Source organism: Myxine glutinosa, unplaced genomic scaffold (assembly GCF_964187855.1).
Source record: "Myxine glutinosa unplaced genomic scaffold, kmMyxGlut1.1 SCAFFOLD_1818, whole genome shotgun sequence".
NCBI classification, from domain to species: Eukaryota; Metazoa; Chordata; class Myxini; order Myxiniformes; family Myxinidae; genus Myxine; species Myxine glutinosa.
This window is the reverse complement of record NW_027617913.1, coordinates 34,618-57,179: the sequence shown is the minus strand read 5'-3', so window position 1 is coordinate 57,179 and position 22,562 is coordinate 34,618. Positions and strand designations below refer to the sequence as shown.

At 45.0% G+C, this 22,562-nt stretch overlaps 2 protein-coding genes across 2 annotated transcripts; both read left to right on the top strand.

Annotated features, from left to right (window-relative positions):
- The first annotated feature begins 1,115 nt into the window (after positions 1–1,115).
- LOC137423835 (bridging integrator 3) lies at positions 1,116–22,270 on the top strand. The gene is made up of 5 exons (XM_078769255.1): positions 1,116–1,177; positions 1,316–1,364; positions 13,782–13,822; positions 14,217–14,278; positions 21,960–22,270. The coding sequence occupies exons 1-5, from the start codon at positions 1,146–1,148 to the stop codon at positions 22,268–22,270; spliced, it is 495 nt and encodes a 164-aa protein (XP_078625381.1). The 5' UTR covers positions 1,116–1,145.
- Positions 14,452–16,404, top strand: LOC144889221 (uncharacterized). Its single transcript, XM_078769256.1, has 3 exons — positions 14,452–14,505; positions 14,929–15,166; positions 15,198–16,404. Exons 1-3 carry the CDS (start codon positions 14,452–14,454, stop codon positions 15,908–15,910), a joined length of 1,005 nt encoding a protein of 334 aa, XP_078625382.1. The 3' UTR covers positions 15,911–16,404.
- Positions 22,271–22,562: the final 292 nt, after the last annotated feature.

The window sequence follows — 22,562 nt, the reverse complement described above, 5'->3', positions numbered from 1 at the left end:
GCAAGGTTCAAAGTTCACCCACTGACCATGATGATTGGGGAGGTCAGTTAGAATGCGCCCGTCCACAGCCCGTCCAGAGGCCTTGCATGGGCCCATATTGTCGGGGGTTTTTGCGGTACTGGTTGCAAGATAAACTTTGTGGGTGAGTTGATCAGAAAGTTCTCCAAATATTTTGTTGTGCAGAGTCACAGCCCTTTCTCGCAGGTACATTTTCAAGCATTCTTGTCTTATTTTAGAAGCTTTGTGAGCCATTTTGGTAACGATCCTAATTTTAGTAACACTCGCATGATATATCCCCGTTGGCCGTTGTTAGCAGTGGCTTCTGCGCATCCACCCTCGGCATTCTGGGGCGTTTTATGTCATTTTGAAAGTCGCGTATTTTTTGCGGTTGACCGTTTTCACCCCTCAGCCCAAACTGGGCTAACGGGTATTGTCATCATGGGCGTCATCCGGGCGTCCATCAACTTTTGGTTTCCGTTAATTTCAAGGAGAACGGCTTGCCCGATTAAATCCATGTTTGCAGGGTGTGTTGGGGTTGAGTAGAGGAAGGTTCCTTTCGAAAATGTGGGTGCGCTGCGATTTTCAATATGGCCGCCACAGTAGCCATCTTGAAATTGGTTTCCACCATGCATGGGCTGAGGGGTTACGCCCGCTTTGCGGTGCTATTTATTTAAAGTTGTTGTCATTAGTAACAAAACCTTTTTTCCCCTGATCGGTATTATTTTTTGATGAACAAAAGCCTTTGCATTAACTTTTTAGCATGATGATGATGATGCTGCAGTGTAGACCTTACAGATATGTCACGTTTTTTTTCTTTGGAAACCAACAAAGATGATGCATTGTTGAAGAATTCGCTCTGAATTTTATCATTCTTAAACCTCAAAATTGGGTCATCGTGTCTTGTTTTCTTTCCTTACAAAATGCTACTTGTCCATCCAGCGCTGCAAGTACCTTCTCTCCACCTGAGGGGGAACATAGTGGTTTGGGAAATTTTTGTTTTATAAGTACATAAAACTTGTTCCGCAGCCACGGATGTGAACAGCCAGAGATGAGTGCGACATCGCACAGTGGGATGCCACGTGTACATATATACTGCAAATATATATTCGTGAAAGCTGGAAGGGGTGGTACGAAGTGCATGGTAGATGGGTGTTGATCAAAATGCTGTCATTTTTATGTTCGTAATATGTGTATTGACCTGAACATGCTTTTGTATTGTGTGTTTTGACCTGAATATGTGCATTGACCTGAACATTGTTTTGTACTAATGACTTCATGATACCTTTTTATTACAAAATTTTGCTCTTCCTCACAGGAACCGATTCAAGAATCCAGAACCAAAAAGACCAGTTATCTCCAAAGCCGTGAGTTTTGCATCCAGAATGCTTAGCTTTGAGCAGCTGAAGAATTTATCTAATTAACGTTGGAGTTTTTAAAAAAAAATCATGACAAAGTCTTGTGTGCCTTGTGTCCAATGTAGGTAGGGTATGTTCCATCATCGTGTAGAAATCCTTTTATTGTAAACTAAAGTTTTGCACTTTTTAAACGACTTCTGGTCATACTGCATTGTTTTGCTCAAGTAGATCAGCCTGTGTCATCACATCAGATTCTGCTGTGTTTTGTCACATCTGGCAGACTTGTCTCAGAACAATATGTACGTGACTGGCTGTGGCCTTCGAAACGACATGGATGCTTTTGTTGAAGACTATTTGATCTGTGAAGTCTATAGTCCTGTCTATCTCTGTGCCCTTCTGTCGCAGTGCATTTAGTCCTCATCTAATGCTACTGTTTGTGCTGCCACTACCTTCCCAGGGAGATGATTCCTCGTACTAACTAGAACGGCACTCGGTAGAGCACACACCTACACCAGGCTGAACAGTTTATGTTTTGTATCCCACTGATAGACCGGGTCTGGACCCGGACCTGAACCAAAATCGAATCGGCTTGTTCTTGTCACCTATGGAACTCATCCACCTTGTTTTGTCATATCGTTTTCACATTTTGAGATATCATGTTGTATATCGTTTTTGGCCCTGTCTATCAATGGTGAAAAATCACTAAGGAAATAAAAAGAATTCTCTTTTCCAGATCTTAACCAAAATATAGCCATTTCGACCTTGTCACACATCTAACCTGTCCACCTCGTTTTGTCTAAATCTATCCATAACTTTTTGAGATATCCTTCTCATAAACAGACAGACAGACAGACAGACAAACAGGGATGAAAATATAACATCCGCCCACTTTCGGTTTTGGAGCTAACTACTCTGAATGAAAGACCCCTTACTAATGTCATATCTCTTCTTCTTTAATGATAGGTTGTAGCTCCTGGTCCTGTCACTACTCCTTCTGTTGAAAAACCTATTGCACTTATTTTGTTGTTACCTTCGTATCTTAAACATCTTTATCAGATCCTCTCGTAATCACGTTCTTTCTAATGTGTAAGGTCCTGTCACCTTCGCCGTCCTGTCACCTTCGCCGTCCTGTCACCTTTGCCGTCCTGTCACCTTCGCCGTCCTGTCACCTTCGCCGTCCTGTCACCTTCGCCGTCCTGTCACCTTCGCCGTCCTGTCACCTTCGCCGTCCTGTCACCTTCGCCGCCCTGTCACCTTCGCCGCCCTGTCACCTTCGCCGCCCTGCCACCTTCGCCGTCCTGTCACCTTCGCCGCCCTGTCACCTTCGCCGTCCTGTCACCTTCGCCGTCCTGTCACCTTCGCCGTCCTGTCACCTTCGCCGTCCTGTCACCTTCGCCGTCCTGTCACCTTCGCCGTCCTGTCACCTTCGCCGTCCTGTCACCTTCGCAGTCCTGTCACCTTCGCAGTCCTGTCACCTTCGCCGTCCTGTCACCTTCGCCGTCCTGTCACCTTCGCCGTCCTGTCACCTTCGCCGTCCTGTCACCTTCGCCGTCCTGTCACCTTCGCCGTCCTGTCACCTTCGCCGTCCTGTCACCTTCGCCGTCCTGTCACCTTCGCCGTCCTGTCACCTTCGCCGTCCTGTCACCTTCGCCGTCCTGTCACCTTCGCCGTCCTGTCACCTTCGCCGTCCTGTCACCTTCCCCGTCCTGTCACCTTCCCCGTCCTGTCACCGTCGCCGTCCTGTCACCTTCGCCGTCCTGTCACCATCAGCTGCTCATGGCTTTGTTGAGCTGGGCCTGGGATCAGTCTTGTCACTATACTTTGTGCTCTGTATATCAGCTACATGCTTCCTCAGATGTGATGACCAAGATGGCGCACGATATTCCAGATGAGGCCTCAATAAGTTCCCATACAGCGTTACAACTACCTCTTTTGATTTATAATTTATCCCCTTACGAATACAACCGAAAACCCTGTTACCTTTACCTAAAGCTACCTGGCACTTTGATGTCTGATTTGAGGCTTATTTTGCACCCTTCCAATATCTACTTTTTTGTGTCGAACATCATATGGTGAAATGCTGACGCTGCATTCGTTTACCTGTTTTATTAGAAACACATTTAGGTCAGCCATGATTATTTCTGTTTTGAAAATTCACAAAGAAAAAGAGTCTCCGGAGCAGTGCAATCTCATGTACACAGAGCAAATTTACATGACCAAAATGTTTAATATGTTAAAATGGTGGAATGTATTGGTGAAATCATATGTCTTGGGCAGACGAGAGTTTGGGGGGCAGAGAGAGGGGGTTTAATGATTTATACTTGCATACAGGTGGCTGGGGGCATGGTTGGGCGGAGGGGGCAGTTGATGCCAGGAGACTTTGTGTTTGTGTAAATACTTAACTCTTCCAATGTCCCATTATCATGAATTGAATTGTTGCTGCAAATGGGCCTCTCTGCAAACTTGATGGAAATTTCCTGTTACTTGAAAAGTTTTGCGAAGTCGAGGACCCCTCGAAAGTGATCAAGGGCTCGGTCAAAGTGAGAAGCCGAGGGAGTAAATAGAAACGAGTGAATGGCGGACACATTGAAGTGGAGACAAACTCTCTTGACCAAGATGAGGAATAAAGGGTAATTTCCTTTCATGTCCAAATATTTTTCAAAAAACATAAAATTGATTGATTAATTTTTCCAAAATTGTCAGGAAAGGAAAGGTCATTAGGTAATCGTGAAAGTATATTACTCCGTTGAGATTTCAAATGAAGTCCCTTTGAAATACAATTTTCTTTTCAGCTGCTTGCTTTCTCAAACTGTGCAGACCCTAATGGGCGTCACTTAATCCAAACGCGTGTTGCTCTTTGCCTGCTCGATACGTGACTTGAGTTTGGTAGGGACACGAGTGGAAGTGATTTACAAATGTAAGAATGAACTCGATCACAATATGATGTTTTTGGTTCATACTGTTACGGTTCTGTGAACCCTTCTCCCCCCAATCCCACCAGGAGAACGCACATCCATACACATAGGTTCCGGAGACGGTTATCTCATTAGTATTTGTGTTTAAATAGCCCCCAATCCTTGGTTTAATGGGAAAATGGGGTATATGTGTTGAGAAGGGCTATAGAGGGGTTCTTCTTCTTCTGCATCCCAGTCTTTGTCCACCAGCACCTTTCATAATCCACATCCACAGCACTAGGCTGGTTACCATTGTGCAAGGAGACACAGCATTTCATTTTGGTTCTCCTCTTTCCAGACACAGACACAGGTTCATGTCGGGTCTTTTGCTTATCGAGACACATTTAAGATGCAAGCGATCCTCAACCACCATGTACATTTATAATTCTTAGTTGCCCCTGTAGCCTGTAGTTTACGCATTACACTCACCACATTTATTAAACACCAGCACCTCACACGAACCACAAGGAACAAGGAGCAGGAACCCTCTCAGTTTAAGCTCGCTTTGGTGGGAACACTTGCTTGGCGGGAAAACCTGTTGAGGCTGGCGCAACAGGCGAGTGTGTGTCAACAGGAGAGCTGGGCCGAGCATCCAAAAGCGACCAATCACAACACTCTGTGTGGGATCAGAGGTGAGCATCTGAACGCTGATCTCACCAGACTCTGCCCCGCTTAAGCGCGATAAAAGACAAAACTCAAGAGGGTCCTGTCACCTTCTCACGGAACCAGAGATCTACTGCCATCAAGACTAAGCTCCTGCCTGCCACAATAACGAGGCCTGTTGCTCTGAGCAGAAACTGAGCAGAGACCGTTGCTCTGAGCAGAGACCGTTGCTCTGAGCAGAGACCGGTTGCGCTGGGCAGAGACCGGTTGTGCTGGGCAGAGACCGGTTGCGCTGGGCAGAGACCGGTTGCGCTGGGCAGAGACCGGTTGCGCTGGGCAGAGACCGGTTGCGCTGGGCAGAGACCGGTTGCGCTGGGCAGAGACCGGTTGCGCTGGGCAGAGACCGGTTGCGCTGGGCAGAGACCGGTTGCGCTGGGCAGAGACCGGTTGCGCTGGGCAGAGACCGGTTGCGCTGGGCAGAGACCGGTTGCGCTGGGCAGAGACCGGTTGCGCTGGGCAGAGACCGGTTGCGCTGGGCAGAGACCGGTTGCGCTGGGCAGAGACCGGTTGCGCTGGGCAGAGACCGGTTGTGCTGAGCAGAGGCACACGTTGCACGGAGGTTGAAGCTGCGCTTGGTTGAAGCCTCCATCCCCTCGCTTACTTCAAATGGCAACACAGTTGACACCGCACGTGACAAAGCCAAATGCCTCAACTGTGTGTTTGCCTCAAAATCTTGTGTCCCAAACCCATCTCTCTCTGTACCCACCTTACCCAGTCAAACCCAGCTGCTCCTGGACTCTGTGTCCTTCTCTCCTGACAAGGTGGAGAAGTCTCTGTCAATCCTTGACTTTGATTCTGCAACTGGACCAGACAGCATCTGTCATCAGAGTGGACAGAGTGTGACGTCATCGTCAAACATTCTAGAGCTGGAGGAAAAAGACGCGGTCTGGCCATCTTGGTCTCTTTTGTCCTGAGTTTGGTTGCGGGCGGCCGCATCTCTCTATCTTCCTCTCGCTTTGTCTTGGTCGTGCTGACAAATGGCTGGTGTCATGCTGTTTCCTTTCGTGAAGCCTTGGATAGTAACGGAGGAAGAAGAAGCCGTCCCGTCGATCTCTTTGTCCCAGCCTTTGTGGAAGGTGGGTGTGGATTGTGCTGGTGCGTTTTTGGTCGTGTGTCCGCCTGTGAGGAGAAGCAATACGGCGGCAGTTTGCAGAGCTCTTGGCACGTTGCGGATGTTTCTTCTGTCCTTGTAAGTCTCCCACTCCCTGCCACTGAAAAGCATCCCCATAGCATGATGCTGCCACCACCATGCTTCACGGTCGGGATGGCGTTAGTTGGGATGGATGATGAGCTGTGCTTGGTTTCTGCCAGATATAGCGCTTTACATTCAGGCCATAGTGTTCAATTTTCGTCTCATCAGACCACAGAATATCTTGCCTCATGCTCTGAGTCTTTCACGTGCCTTTTTGCAAACTACAGGTGTGCTGTCATGTGCCTTTTTCTCAGGAGTGGCTTCTGTCTGGCCACTCTCCCATTAAGCCTAGATTTGTGAAGTGCTGCAGGGACTGTTGACCTTCCTGCAGGTTCTCCTATCTCAGCCAAGGAACTCTAGTTCTGTCAGAGTGGTCATTGGTTTCTTGGTCACCTCCCTAAACAAGTTCCTTCTTGCCCGGTTGCTCGGTTGCTCGGTTTGGTGGGATGACCAGCTCTGGAGAGAGTCTGGGTAGTTCCATATTCTTTCCATTTCCGAATGATGGAGCTCAGTGTGCTCTTGGGGACTTTCAACACTCTAGGAATTGTTTTATACCCTTCCCAAGATCTAGGCCTCCTCACAATTCTCAGAGTTCTATGGACAGTTCCTTGTACTTCATGGTAGAGTTTCTGCTCTGTCATGAACTGTCAACTGTGGGACCTTATATATGAAGTTGTGTTTCTTTCTAAATCATGTCCAATCAATTGAATTGGCCACAGGTGGACTCCCATCAATTTGTAGATACATCTCGAGGATGATCAAAGGAAATTGGATGCACCTGAGCTGAATTTGGTGTGTCATAGCAAAGAGGTTGAATACTTATAGTCCATGAGCCAGATAAAATTTGACTACCAAAAAAGAGGGCAAATCGCCACTATATTTTCAGTTAGCCTTACATATTGCCTGTATGAAAAAATGTGATGGACATTTGAATTCGGTAGCTAAACCCATTTAGGCGGCCATTTTGGAAAATGGCCGCCATTTTCATATTACATCAATTTTCATATCTCATAAATTTGTCCGTAACTTTTAATCGGCTGGTCTGAGGTACATGCACCCTCCATAAGATATGTTCAGTATGTCATTTGGCATATTTCAAAGTAAACTAAAAGGAAATTGTTCACTACCTGTCGAGATAATTGGGAAAATATGTTTTAAAAATGTGTAATTTTCATGCAAAAATGCTCAACTTGCCGAGCTTGGGGAAGGTTGAATATTTGTCATTGCTGGCTGTCATTAATTATTTAATTAATAGGCTGTGTGCTTGTGGAGAGTTTCCCTGTGCCAGTGCATTTTGAGGGTAATTTACACCCAAAAAACATTCTTCAAATCCGTAAAAACGGAATGAAGAATAAAATCTATAAGTTATGTGTTATATATATAGGGACATTTGCAAACAGAAATTTTAACGTAGAGCGATTTTATGTTACTTCAGGTGAAGAATGATATACGTTTGATTGCAGTCATTTCATATACACTAGGGCATGCCCGTACTATATATATATATCTAAAATTATATCCCCCCCCTCTATTTACATGAAATGGTTTGGTACATTCGCAAAGCCAAAGCGAACGGCTTGCGAGTACGGTGACAATCCCCCCCCTCTATTTACATGAAATGGTTTGGTCCAAAGCGAACGGCTTGCGAGTACGGTGACAATCCCCCCCCTCTATTTACATGAAATGGTTTGGTCCAAAGCGAACGGCTTGCGAGTACGGTGACAATCCCCCCCCTCTATTTACATGAAATGGTTTGGTCCAAAGCGAACGGCTTGCGGAGTTTGGTAAAGAAATCGCCATAGCGTGCACAAACGCGCAGGAAAGCGAAAGAATCGCAAATTAGTTTTAATTAGTTTTAAAACATAGTTTAACGCCAACATAGCGGCAACATAGTTTGCCAACGTGAAATAAATGAATACGCTCTCAAATGTGCCGTCCGAGGCAGAGTCTGTTCGGCACGTTCGGCACACGTGATAGCTCGCTGCTCTCTGATTGGTTGAATCGTTTTTTGGACATAACTCGGTAACTACTTGTCCGATTAATATGAAACCTTGAAAAGGCACATCCTCGGGTCCCCAGCAATATACCTGGCAAGTTTAAAGTATATCGGACCCGTGGTTGTCGAGAAACAGCGGTCACAGACATACAGACATACATACATACATACATACACACAGAGATTACTGGAATTATAGATAGATGATATAATAATCCACTTACCGATGATGGTGTCTGTTCGTACTCTGGTCAGGCTTGTATTGTCTGACTTCTGGGAGTTGTATGCCCCCGGTTGCTCGTCGTACTACCCTTGTTGTTTCACCGCTGACATCATCAGATGGTTGCCAACTGTCACTGGACGTTTCGACCCATTTGTCTTTATGCGGCTTCCAATGGGGATCTTCGCGACGATGCCATAACCAGCATGACGCCCTCCCTGCTTGCTCTCCTAGTCTGCGTATAACTGTCCTCCTCTGCCTTCCTCGAATACCTAGCATTTGGCACATCCTCTAAAATGACTGCGCAGGGAATCCGTGACAGTCCACCTCCACAGGGAATAGTCATGTCTTCCAGCCCCTCTGTTGACACATCTCCATCAGCTCGGCGTACTTGGCACTGTTCCTCTCATAGGCCTCCTCGCAGCCTTCTTCCCATGGGACTGCTAACTATCACGATGATGATCTTTCGCTGAGTTGACCAGATAACAACATCTGGCCGAAGGGTTGTATGCACAATATCTGGAGAGGCTAGCTTAAGTGCAAGTCCACCTGCATCTCCCACGTAGATCCATTTGGAAGGCACGCCTTTGATTGATGAATATGTGTAGGCCTCTGATGTTCTTGCAGACTTTATATGTAAACAATGTGTGTTCAGTCATCATCGCTATCTGACGAAACGTTTTCAACCTGTAGAAATTCTTCTTCGTCATTCACCATGTTGGAGCATGTCAACTGCTTGCAGGCTTCTGTACATTTGAGTGCATTGATAATACATGTGCAGTCAGATGGCCGGCAAGATCGAGCACACTTGCAAGACAGGAGACTTATCACGACCTCTGGAGCTGGGGAACCTGTCATCCACTTTATAACTGGAATGCCGTTTCCACTTGATGTCCATCCATGACCTGCGATAGGATTGGGAATGTCTGGGGAGTTAATCAAACTACGTCTACAGATAGCAGCCTGGTAGTTTGCTCGAAGTGTGTGTTGTCGAAGTGTGTCCTCACATGGGGGAAGCTGTCCGGACTCGATTTCCCCGCTTCTGCTACGGAACATTTGGTATCGTAGCTCGTTTACTTCACTTATTTTAGTGTTGCGGCAATAAAGTTGGCATGTGAAATCTTGAATGACATTGAATAACTCGTTTGAGATGTCCTAGTTGTTTCCAAGTGACGCAAAGGCTTCTCTGAACTTCTCATCGCGTAGGAGAATTTTCAACGCTTTCAACTTTCCTTGCCCAGCAAGTGAGCTGACAGTATCACATCCAGTCCATGGATGAAGTCCCAATAAGGCAGTACAAACATCTCGTCCCAGTGCTGCAGCCAGTTTGGTGATGTCGACAAGCCTGACTGATGATTTGTTTCCACGTCTTATGAAGAGTTTGCTGTTGATATCTCTACTCAGTGCGAGGCAAATGATGAAGACATCAGTGTCTTCGGTGACACAGATCAGGGATGAATAGCTGTCTGCGGCATGTTTGGCATGCAGCAATAGGTGTGTTTCAGCCTCTTCTTGGCTTGAGTTGTTGAGATCTTCAACTTCTTGCCAACTGTCGTGGGTAAGCTTCAGGCAGAGATCACCACACGTCACAAACATAACTCGGTTTCCAAGCTTCTCTCTTCTGTTGGTCTTTCCAGTTTTCAGCTAGGAAAGAAGTGAGCTGGTTTTTGCTCTCCATGAAGTGAGCTGGTACATGACAACCGCCGCCTCCAATTTTGTATCTTGTGGCCTGGCATTATCTTGATGAAGGCAACATCAAATATAAATCCGTAATGATATCAGGTTTTGTTGGGCATTTTTGCGTTGAAATTGCACATTTGTGACATATTTTCTCAATTATCTCGACAGCTAGTTAACCAATTTCCTTTTGGTTTACTTTAAAATATGCCAAATGACATACTGAACATATCTTATGTCGCGGAGCATGTGCCTCAGACCAGCCAATTAAAAGTTACGGCCAAATTTATGAGATATGAAATATGAAAATTGATGAAATATGAAATTGGCGGCCATTTTGGAAAATGGCCACCAAAATGGGTTTAGCTACCGAATTCAAATGTCCATCACATTTTGTCATACAGGCAATATATAATTCTAACTGAAAAATATAGTGGCGACTTGCCCTCTTTTTTGTAGTCAAACTTTAAAATTCGACGGTGGGCACAAGGACTATTATTGATTCGAGACATTTTAGCTTTTCATTTTTCATTCATCTGTAAAAAATTCTAAAATATAAAATCGCACTTTGACATTATGGGGTATTTTGTGTCGATCAGTGGGAAAAAAAAAATCTCAATTTAATTTATTTTAAATTCAGGCTGTAACAACAAAATGTGAAAAAGTCAAGAGGTGTGAATACTTTCTGAAGGCCGTATATTCTTGCAATTTGTCCCATAATATAAATTGGTTGTTTTCTTCACCTGTATAATTCTGTTTGATTGGATGCAAAATACACATTTTCTTTGAGCAGATCATATTAGAAATGAAATCGGGAGAAGATACTGCATCATCTTACTATAATTCACCAAATGTCCGTCCGTCTGTCTGTCTGTCCGTCCATTCGAAGGTACCGCAAAAATGGCTGAACCGATCGCAACGATATTTTGGGTGGGTAATCCTGGGATCTCCTGGAGTAAAATAGTGTATATTGTTTTTCCAATTTCAGCTTTGGCCTCCAGCATTTCCAGGTTTGGACAAGGACACGGGTTGAATCCCTGCTTGGGAGAATGCCAACCCCCTCCCCACCATCACTGTCGTCTCTCCAACTCACAATCCCATGAGATATGCGGAAAGGACGACCCAAAACCAATTGTCTTCTTTTTGATTCGTATATAAACGTCATTAAAAGTAAATAATGACCTCGGCCAGAGTTCAAATGACGTGGGTTTAATCTCGCCATGAGAGAATTCCACATAGCTATTTGGGCGGTGTATAAGCCAACAGATCGCTGTCTCCATCGATCTTGCCAAGGCCTTAACACCTATCGGCTCAAAATCCTTTTAACTGTTGACTTGGTCGTTTTTACAATGAAGGAAACATTAACAATGTTGTTAAAAGTTTATTTTCTGATTGGAGTTATGTTGTTTAGAATGAAAAAAAGAGATATCGAGTTCAAGTAAATGACGACATGCCGTGATGGTTTCTACTTTCCAAACGTGAACGCGGATGGCCATATGCAGATTCACCACGGACCCACGATCGATGTTTATATACGTGAACGTACCCGTTTGTTTGCGAGCGGGTACGTTTTTCATGGAAGTCCTTCACGAACTTGCTGTCCATGTCTGACGTGCGACTGAGGGTGCTACAGGAATGTGGAATTTATTGGTTTCATGCTTTAGCATTCACCGTATCTGCATTGCCTGTTTGCTTCTGGCCTCCCACCCGTGCGTTTCACGGGTATCTCCCTAGTTGGCTGTAATACCACAATGTCATTCCTCTAGTGGTGATCTCCGCACACTTTTGTATTTTAGTTCATTCCACCAAATTGCTTTAGTTAAGTTGGGTGTCACTTCATGGTCAGATATGGTACTGGATAGAAGACCCATGTTGTACTTGGGAGGCTTTACACTTGCTCCAAACAAGGGTGCGATTTACTAATCTAATGTTCTCTGACGGTGGCAATATATTAGCTTCGCAGGTGTGCATAATAGTCACCTGTTGCTCAGCAAGCATTCTCGAGGTTTTGTAGGTCAAACCTTTGCAAACATCGGCACCTAGCTGAGCACCTACTCGGCTTCTAAAAGATTGAACTTCATAATGTTCACCATTATACAGCAGTATGTTGATAATGATCACCGATGATGACGTTGTGTGTCTTCACTGTCTTTTGCTTGATGTGCTGGGCCGGAGATAAAGCTTTTGAGCGGCGATGGATCGTCGGTGTGGAGACTGGCGGTCACCTCGACACGCACGCGCACACACACACACACACACACACACACACCAAATATCACCAGCCACTTGGTGTTTCTGACACAGTAAAGGGGAACTTTATCCCAACAAATACCGCGGTATTGCAGATTGTGCAGACTTTCCTGCTTTGTTTAAAATGTCACAAGTGCGGTTTCCTTATTTCTGAGCCTAGAAATGTCATTTGATCATTTGAGATTGCACCCTTTCCGCTTTTTGGGTTTTCCTTGCTCCTTTAGGTTGACCTCCATTTGATTGGGTGGTTCAGGACTTAATCCTTGAATTTTTATATAAACTACCGTTTTGAACATTCTGAAAAAAACAAAAGACGTTACAACGATAACCGGTTTCACATTCGTTCTGCTCCTAATGTTAGACAAGTGTTTGAATACTTTGTGTGTGGCATTAATTGATGAACAAGGTGTCATTGACTAAAGTAGGCGATTTTGAGCATAAGGTGTTTGCCAGTATTGATTCCACCTCACCCACCCCTGCGTACTTGAGATAGCAGCCAATTCTACACGAATGGCCGCTTTATGTGTGTAGGCCGCACACTGCTTCGCAATACCTAATCTTTCGATAGTTTCTCTGCAGGTTCTTGACGGCTACCTTTAGGAAAGGCATGTGGGTATGTTGGAAAGAATGTGTTTTGCTCACCTGCCAATGTGATCATGTCCACAAAGGGGGGGAAAATGTGGCTGTTGTGGGTGAAGCAATGCTCCTTAATCCGGCCTCAACTCAACGGTGAATGCAACGGATGCGGAACATGTCATGGAACGGTTGTTAAACCACATATAAATAAAGCATTTGACATAATGTTTGTGGTTGGGCAACAACATGCAACGAAATTAACAGAACGACCAATCAGGAGCGAGGTGTGATAAGCCAGTAAAAAATGGATTTATGACATTTATGGGTTTGTTCGTGTTGATTTTGGCCGTCCTTGCCCATTTGTTTGTGCTTGATTGTTGTATATGTGTGTAAGTGCCCATTAACCTCTGATAAGACAATGGCAAACCACCCAGTGTATATTTCTAGCCAAGACGATGCTTCGGCCCCATTGCCTTCTCTCAGCTTCGTTGGGATGGTTCACATGATGCAGTGATTAATGCTTTGGGCCTAGTGCTGACGCCTATCTTTGTGTTAGAACGAAGAGAATGATGTTGTGTGTGGTAATGACATTGGTACTCTCACATCTTAAGTACTTGTCCAGATCTGGCCAGGTAGAGAGTTTGAAGGGCAAATGGCAGAGATCTCGCAGCCCATAACTAAATAATTGAACCTCCATGATTATCATCCGCAACACTTGTTTCAAATCCTACTGGCTTCCTTTTTATATGGTTTTGATGAAAGTTTCTCTATCCATGATTATGACCACCAAGCCCATGTGTGCTGTCAATACCAAATCTAAGGCAAACATCTAGGCCGCTGGAGGCCAAAGCACTAATCTACTGTCCCTCGGCCTTTCTCCCGTTTGTCCACTCCTTAGGCCGAGCGAGATTTTGAACGCGAGCATGACCGACTTCTGGAGTAAGTACTAGTTCCGTTGCTTCGTTGAACGAATTGTCCCCAACGAATGCATTTTTGACATGAGCTCTTGTTTTCACGACGTAAACCTGTTTGTCAAACCTTCACTGTCGTGTTCTTGAGGATTGAGGATGAAGCAAGTCCCAAAAGGTTTTCGTGAAAGCCCTCTGGAGTTTTAAACATTTTGTGGATTATGATTGTTAACAAATTGTTCATGCCCTGCAGATGTCGAGTTAAGCAAAAACCCTTCACCTTAAGGCCTTGTATCAGAACAGTGAGCCATTTCCACTAGACCTGCCATCACCACTAATGCGGGCATCTTACTTCCTGGTTATCTTCACTTCTGCCTCCCTCCCCCACCTACCCCGGCCTCAACCCCTACCACACAACCCGGCAGGCTTGATGAGCAGATGAAGAAGCTCTACAAGAAGATGAAGAAGTGCATGGAAGCAGACAGCGGTGAGTTAGTTTTGTGATTTGGCCGAACAGAGTGCGGGGGATGTGGGCAGCCCACAAGGCTCAGCCCGTTCAGTGACTCTTGCGCTTACACAGGAACAGAAATTGCGCTCAGGCGGTGCCCTTTTGAGGAGTGTGCCAGCATGCGCTGCGTGCCCCTTTGTCACTCATGAGCCATGTCGTTTGATGGTTTTAACCCCATCCGTGGGGCTGTTACTCGCTCTTTGCACGTTCTTCTTTTTCCGCCACATGGAAAACCAAGGAGCTGCTTTGCCTTTAAAATAAAACACAGCAATGTCACCGAATGATCCTAACGGGTGCGTTGTTAATTGTGATACTTGTGATTAATAATGTTGAGACACCATCAGCTTCACCAATGTTCACTTTCTGACGTTCTCTGTCATGGATAATGGCAGGTTGTTTTTACAACAACAACAACAACAATGGCAGATTGTTGTAGGTTGTTTTTCCTGATATGAAACCTTTGGCATTGTTGACGAGTTGCATTTTGATAACACTTTTGTACTCTCAACAGCGACTCGGTTCTCACCGTTTGGCAATTGCATCATGTTTTATATGAAAAATAATTTGATGTTTACACTGAATGACCCAAGTAATAAACATTTATTGAAATTTCAAAAACACAGAGGTAGACATGCAAACACACACACACACACACACACACACACACACACACACACACACACACACACACCCGCACCAACATACAAACACACAAACACAAACACACAGGCACACACACACACCAAAACACACACTCAGACACAAACACACAGGCATACACACACACAGGCACGCACACACCAAAACACACAAACACACACAAACCAAAACACAGACACACACACACACCAACACACCAACACACAGGCACACACACACCAAAAAAAAAAACACACAGGCACACAAACGCACAGGCACACACACACACAAAACACAAACACACACAAAACACAAACACACAGGCACACAAAAACACAGGCACACACACACCAAACCACACAAACACACATACACCAAAACACAAACACACAGGCACACAAAAACACAGGCACACACACACCAAACCACACAAACACACATACACCAAAACACAAACGCACAGGCACACAAACACACACAAACACCAAAACACAAACACACAGGCACACAAACACCAAAACACAAACACACACCAAAACACAAACACACAGGCACACAAACACACACAAAACACAAACACACACAAAACACAAACACACAGGCACACAAAAACACAGGCACACACACACCAAACCACACAAACACACATACACCAAAACACAAACACACAGGCACACAAAAACACAGGCACACACACACCAAACCACACAAACACACATACACCAAAACACAAACGCACAGGCACACAAACACACACAAACACCAAAACACAAACACACAGGCACACAAACACCAAAACACAAACACACACCAAAACACAAACACACAGGCACACAAACACCAAAACACACAAACACACTTAAACACACACACACACCAAAACACAAACACACACAAACACACACACACACACACCAACACACAGGCACACACACACAAACAAACACACACACACACACACACACACACTAACACACACTAACACACACGTACATGAGAAGCAGGTTTGTTAAGCATTCCATATTTTTAAACAACGCAGAATACAGGATCTACAAAGTGAAGTGAAAAGATCGTACAAGCTGAAGAGTGCGGAAATTATACCAGTGATGAAGAAGAACCTTATGGAGATCTTGAAAACCATTCCTGGGAATATTACTACAAACTACATACAGGTGGAAGCTGCCTTGGCCTCGGTGACGATGTTGAAAAGATCCCTCTGAACAAAACTTTGAGAACAAAAAAAACCTCACAGCTTGGTCCATGAATTGTGATTCCTGACAAAAACGGAGGAGCATATGTCTAATTCTGGGAGGACTCCGTTCCACCTTGTGAAACTCGCATATGAAGATAACAACTGAAAACAAACACTGTACCTTCGCACTCCTTAAAAAACAAACTGGTGGGTACACCCATCATAGCCATGCGCAGCCATGAGACAGGGCCATGTAGAACAACATCAATGGCAATCTTAGGACAAACTGAATTTGAGTGAAATTGATGGCGCGCCATCACTATCCCCATTCTGTGAAATTGATGGCGCGCCATCACAATCCCCATTCTGTGAAATTGATGGCGCGCCATCACAATCCCCATTCTGTGAAATTGATGGCGTGCCATCACAATCCCCATTCTGTGAAATTGATGGCGCGCCATCACAATCCCCATTCTGTGAAATTGATGGCGTGCCATCACAATCCCCTTTCTGTGAAATTGATGGCGTGCCATCACAATCCCCATTCTGTGAAATTGATGGCGTGCCATCACAATCCCCATTCTGTGAAATTGATGGCGTGCCATCACAATCCCCATTCTGTGAAATTGATGGCGCGCCATCACAATCCCCATTCTGTGAAATTGATGGCACGCCATCACAATCCCCTTTCTTCCTACCTGAGGCAAAGCTGAAAGATGGCATAAAGTTCACCATGATTGACTGAATATTAAATTTTGAGTTAAAAACAATCTTCTGTTTTGACCCCTGCGACCCTCGATCGCATGAACCGGGGGTCAAATACATAAAATTGTTGCATCTTTCGCGCATCTCCCAATTTTGATTATTTCATCTAAAAATGTGCCCGCAATTGCAGTTTTTGGTATTTGACCTTTTGACCCCCACCACAAGGCCCGAGGTGGCAGGGCCAACATGATACTGCTCTTGCACATTTTTGTCGTGTGCTAATCATAACTACCAAGTTTGGTGTATTTTTTCACAACCGTTTAGGAGGAGATAGTGTGATGGACTGACAGACAGGTGGACATCTCCACTGTTTTATCCCCATTACAAAGTGGCGGGACAATAAATGGAGATGACTGGAACAACAACTGGAGAGTTCACAGAACACCTTACTCCACACAGTCTTGAGAAAAAATGGCATGGGCGGAGCCTACGAGTAGCAACTTTGATTGGTCGAGATGATGTAAAATGTCATATAATTTTATAATTCAATTGAAATAAAATAAGGATTTTAAAGGATACAACAACAACAACAACAACATGCATTTTAAGGCCATTTTCCCTGCAAGAGCGGGGGTTAGCCTTGCGGTCCCCATGACAATCTTCTCCATTTTGCCCTATTTTCTGCATCTCTCCTTGTTAACCCCCTTGCCCGCATATATTCTTCCACCGTCTTTAGCCAAGTCTTTCTCGGTCTTCCCCGTCCTCTACTTCCTTCTACATTTATTTCCATCACTCTTCTCAACCAGTCGCTTTCATCCTTCCTCAACACATGACCAAACCATCTCAACCTGTTCCTCTTCACAGCATCCATCACAGGCTCTATTCCCATCATCTTTCGCAATTCATCATTTGTCTTCCTCTGTCTCAGCAACACTCCGCACATCCACCGAACCATTCGCATTTCTACCCTTTCCAGCCTTAGTTGCTGCTCTACGTTCATTACCCATGTCTCGCTCCCATAAATCATAACACTTCTCACACATGCAGCATACACCTTTCCCTTCAGCTTCAACGACACTCCCCTCCTCATCAGCACGCCACTCAGTTCCCGAAACTTCTTCCATGCACATCTCACTCTCGCAACCGTTGCCGAGTCTGATCCACCTTCTCCATTCAGCATGTCTCCGAGATAGCAAAATGTTTTCACACCTTCCAGCTTCATGCCGTCTCCAAGATCCAACTCAACATTTCCTCCATCTGCAGCTCCCTCTGTGCACACCTTACATTTGAATGTAGCTGCCACACTGGTTAATGACCCTCTCAGACCACTACATTTTTGATGAACCCACTCAGCGCACATTGTACATTGAATGGAGTTCACTCCGACACCCTTCCTGCACACAGCACATGGCCACTTCCCAGTTCTTTCCACCTCACCACATGCTTTACCACTTGCCATCACCTTTGTCTTTCCTATATTCACCTTCAGACCTTTTGTCTCCATACTTTCCTTCCACTTGTTCATCTTTTCCTTCAGTCTATCCATACTTTCCGCAATCAACACCAGATCATCTGCATACAAAAACTCCCACGGTAAACCCTCCTTTACGGTCTGAGCCAGCACCTCCATCACAGCTACAAATAGTAGTGGACTTAGTACCGACCCCTGATGCACTCCCACCTTCACCTCAAACTCACCACTGCTATTGATGCACTCCCACCGATATTCACCACTACTGCTCACGACCCCTGATGCACAAACAGTCCTTCGTCCTTACAGCTGTGCGCGCTCTATTGTACATTGCCATCACAACTCTGATCCACCATTCCTCCACTTCTAACTTCCTCAATGCCCATGTCAATACTTCGTGTGGAACCCTATCGAATGCTTTCTCCAGATCAACAAACCCAAGAAACAACTTCTTCCTCTTCTCCATGTACTTCTCCTGCAACTGCCTCACAATAAAGAGTGCGTCTGTCGTTCCTCTTCCTGGCATAAATCCAAACTGCATTTCGTCGATCTTCACCTTCTTCCTTATCCTCTTCTCCAACACCCTTTCCAATACCTTCATTCCATGCTCCAATAACTTTATCGCTCGGTACGAGCCACACTCCAGAGGGTCACCTTTCCCCTTGTATAGAGGGACAAGGGTACTCAGTTCCCAATCCACTGGAATGCGGCCTTCTTTCACCACCAGATTACAGATCTCTCATTCTCTTCACACCTCAACTTCCTGCTGCCTTCAACATATCTCCCACAACTCCCGTCGGCCCTCCCGCTTTTCTACTCTTCATTGCTTTTATCGCTTCCTCAACTTCCTTCTCAGTTATCTTCTCTGCCGGTCCTAAAACTGGGTTACTCTCTATGTTGCCATCCCATTCATTATCTGTATTCAACAGTATTTCCATATATCTTTTCCATCTTCCTTTAATTCCATCTGGGTCCACAACGATTTGTCCCACTTCATCCTTCAAGCAACTCACCCCCATCACATCACACCTCTCTTTCGCTATCTGCTTTGCAATCCTGAATACCGCTCTCTGACCCTCTTCCGAATCCAAGCGTTCTCCGAACATTTTCGTACATGTCTCCTGCGCGTTTGCTACCTCTTTCTTTGCAGCCTTCTTGGCTGCCTTATAACTTTCATGCTCTGCTTTTTCTGCTCCTGCAAGGATTTTCTGCTCCTGCAAGGATGCTGCTTATGCAAGGATTTTAAAGGATGTAGAAAAAATATTCAGAAGTCTACCTTTGTTGATGCAGCATTTTATACACCACCTCATTTAACATTAGTTACATTAGTTCTTCATGCTTGTTGTTTTTGTCCTTTATGACGTCCTTATAAACAGTGAGTTTCCTGTTTGGAATGATTCTCAGATTTGTTTGACTCCCCCAGACAGGTAGACGGAGTAAAAATATTATCTCACTTGTTTTCTGCATGTGCGATTGGGACGGATTCATAGCTAAAGTGCGGTTAAACTACAGGTTTGTTTTCCGTTTCGTGTTCAAAATATAACATTGAATTGAAATGAAGTAGTTCTTCGATCATAGACCGACGTCTGTAGACAGACAAACAGTCCGACACACAAAGTAAACCAATTGCTTAACCCTGCTTTTGCTTTTCGCATGGTTGGTGTAACAACACCAAACCCCTTGTAGTGTGGCCGACCGGAATGCCGTGACGTTATCCAGCATGGCAAACACTTTGAGAAGAGTTTATTTTCAAAATTGGCCAAACAAGTGAGAGTTGCAGGTACATTCAGATTCCGTAAGCCAAATTGTAAGGAACCGCCTTTAGAGGCCATTTTCCCCCACAGAGTGGGGGTTGGCCTTATTTTTATGGGCACCTTGATCCCCTTTTTGAAGCAATGTTTTATGGCCGGATGCCCTTCCTGCCGCCAACCCTGTTGGTCGCCTCTTGCGACACACAGGGAATTACCAGTGAGCTGGTACTCAATTTGCCGACCATGGAAGGATGACAGGCTGAGTCAACCCACCTGGTGTTCATTCAGCGATCGACCGGGATTTGAACCCTGGATCCTAGGATCCCAAGCCGCCACCCTAACCGCTAAGCCAACACCAGGCTTCAGAAGCCAAATTGTAAGACACCATTAAATATGCCGTTTGGTGATGATGTGAGAGATACGGAATTATGAAACACGACAGACAAAGGCACAGACACCATCCTTTCATAGCTGTACATAATCTTCCCTATTGGCATTTATCCAAGTGAACTGCAGGTAAAATTTTGTGCTCTTATTCCCTTACCCCTTAAGTGTGTTTCTTGTATGGACGGAGTGATTTGTAAAAATAGAGTACCAGACATCGACTGTTAGCCAAAGAGGAAAGTTTCTGTCTCATTGTAAAATTCTGTAATTATTTATCCTCGCGCTGCGTTCTCGTTGTGCTTTTAGAGAGAAGTTGGTGAGACTAATTTATTCTGAGCTGGAGCCACCTTTGGCATGGAGTCAGTGTTTAATATTGGTTTAATACAACAGTAGACCTCGATGTATTTTACATGAATAGCAAGGTACTCGTAAACTCTGGGCAAATCACAGTACTGCATATGGGAATCGATCCCGGGACATCACAGCATCATAATCTGTGCTCATGAGGGAATGTCACGGAAAACATTTCAATGTTATTGAATCCAATTTATTTTGTTTAATCCTCCAAATAGTTTGGATCATTTTGGTTTGCTTTAAAATATATAGATGTTCTGTATTTTTCAAATTAATCGATCCCCTGTTATGAAAGCTCACCATCCAGGTAGTCACCTCGATGATGACAGACCAGAATATATGAATGAATGATCGTTTTAAGGCCATTTCCCCGCTAGAGCTGGGGTTAGCCTTGCGGGCCCCATGACAATCATGGTTCCCTGTTTGAGGCAATGTTTTTATGGCCGGATGCCCTTCCTGACGCCAACCCTTGGTCACGCTCTTACGATGCGCAGGGATACGGTGTACCTATTCTAAATCGGGGTACACACCGTGATCATTCATCCCAGCAAGCCGGTACTCAATTTGCCGACCTCGGAAGGATGACAGGCTGAGTCAACCCCCCTGGCGTTAATTCTGCGATCGCCCGGGATTCGAACCCAGGATCCTAGGATCCCAAGCCAGCACCCTAACCGCTAAGCCAACACCAGGCGATGATGATGATGATGATGATGATGATGATGATGATGATGATAACGACGACGACGACGACGACGACGACGACGACGACGACGACGGACGGACCAGGAAGGCATCAAATGAGCCGTGGTGTTAATGGATTTCTGAGGAGGCAATTCATTTTGGGTCTGTCATTGGCCATGTGAAGCACGTGACATTTCACTCCCCATTATGGACCCACAATGGCAATACAGGGAGTTTAGCCTCCTCAGAGATTACTGGCAACTTCACACAAGCCTTACTTAGTGTATTATGGTGTGTTGTGTTTCGCATAAGGATGTGAATTGGAGTAAAACTCTATGAATGATCACGCATCCTGATTCAGGTTTGATGTTTCAGTTTAGGTTCCTCTTAACCTTCCCCTCAAAAGCCTAGCATTCCCCAATGCACAAGCCGCTTCTTGACTGTTTAGCCATTGCTGTCATTGCTGTTTTCATGCCGCCGCAGCCATGACCAAGGCCGCATTGAAAATCACCGCAGATTTGAAGACTAACCAGGTGTGCGTGCAGGAAGTATCTGTTCTTCGTAGCATTGAAGCATTGGATCTTGCTTTGCACCGAATGGACACCTACAATCAGGACAAGGTTGGGGCCTTTTGTATATTTAATCCGTGTGTGTATAAATCTTGTCTTTACTTGTACGCCAACTTTTTGGAATCTATTGTTTTTATTAGGCCCCTACCTGGATGGGACTATAGGTTTGCTCTCTGTCTATCTGTCCCACCTGTGGTTTTCTGCACTATTTTCCATTCCCTTTAACATATTCCATTGAAACTTGGTTCATGGCTTTATGTTACGATAATTCACCAAATGTCCGTCCGTCCGTTCGAAGGTACCACAAAAACGGCTCAACTGATCGCAACGATATTTAGGGTGGGTATTCCTGGGACCCCTGGGAGTAAAATAGGCAATATTGTTTTTCCAATTTTCCAGTTTTTCCAAACACGATGGAATAATATTTACCGAGTATGAACAGTGATGTGGCTTTTGTTGAAATTCTACAAATACTGTTTATTCTACGTACCAGAAGAGAGTAGATCGACTCCTGACA

What these genes read in the sequence shown, in the direction of transcription:
- LOC137423835 (XM_078769255.1), top strand. Translation starts at nt 1,146, where the DNA reads ATGGGTGTTGATCAAAATGCTGTCATTTTTAT. An exon ending in CAAAATGCTGTCATTTTTAT is followed by an intron (nt 1,178 to 1,315) that starts GTTCGTAATATG and finishes TCTTCCTCACAG; the next exon opens with GAACCGATTCAAGAATCCAG. An exon ending in GTGCATGGAAGCAGACAGCG is followed by an intron (nt 14,279 to 21,959) that starts GTGAGTTAGTTT and finishes ATGCCGCCGCAG; the next exon opens with CCATGACCAAGGCCGCATTG.
- LOC144889221 (XM_078769256.1), top strand. Translation starts at nt 14,452, where the DNA reads ATGTCGTTTGATGGTTTTAACCCCATCCGTGGGGCTGTTACTCGCTCT. An exon ending in CTGTTACTCGCTCTTTGCAC is followed by an intron (nt 14,506 to 14,928) that starts GTTCTTCTTTTT and finishes ACACAGAGGTAG; the next exon opens with ACATGCAAACACACACACAC. An exon ending in ACCAACACACCAACACACAG is followed by an intron (nt 15,167 to 15,197) that starts GCACACACACAC and finishes AAAAACACACAG; the next exon opens with GCACACAAACGCACAGGCAC.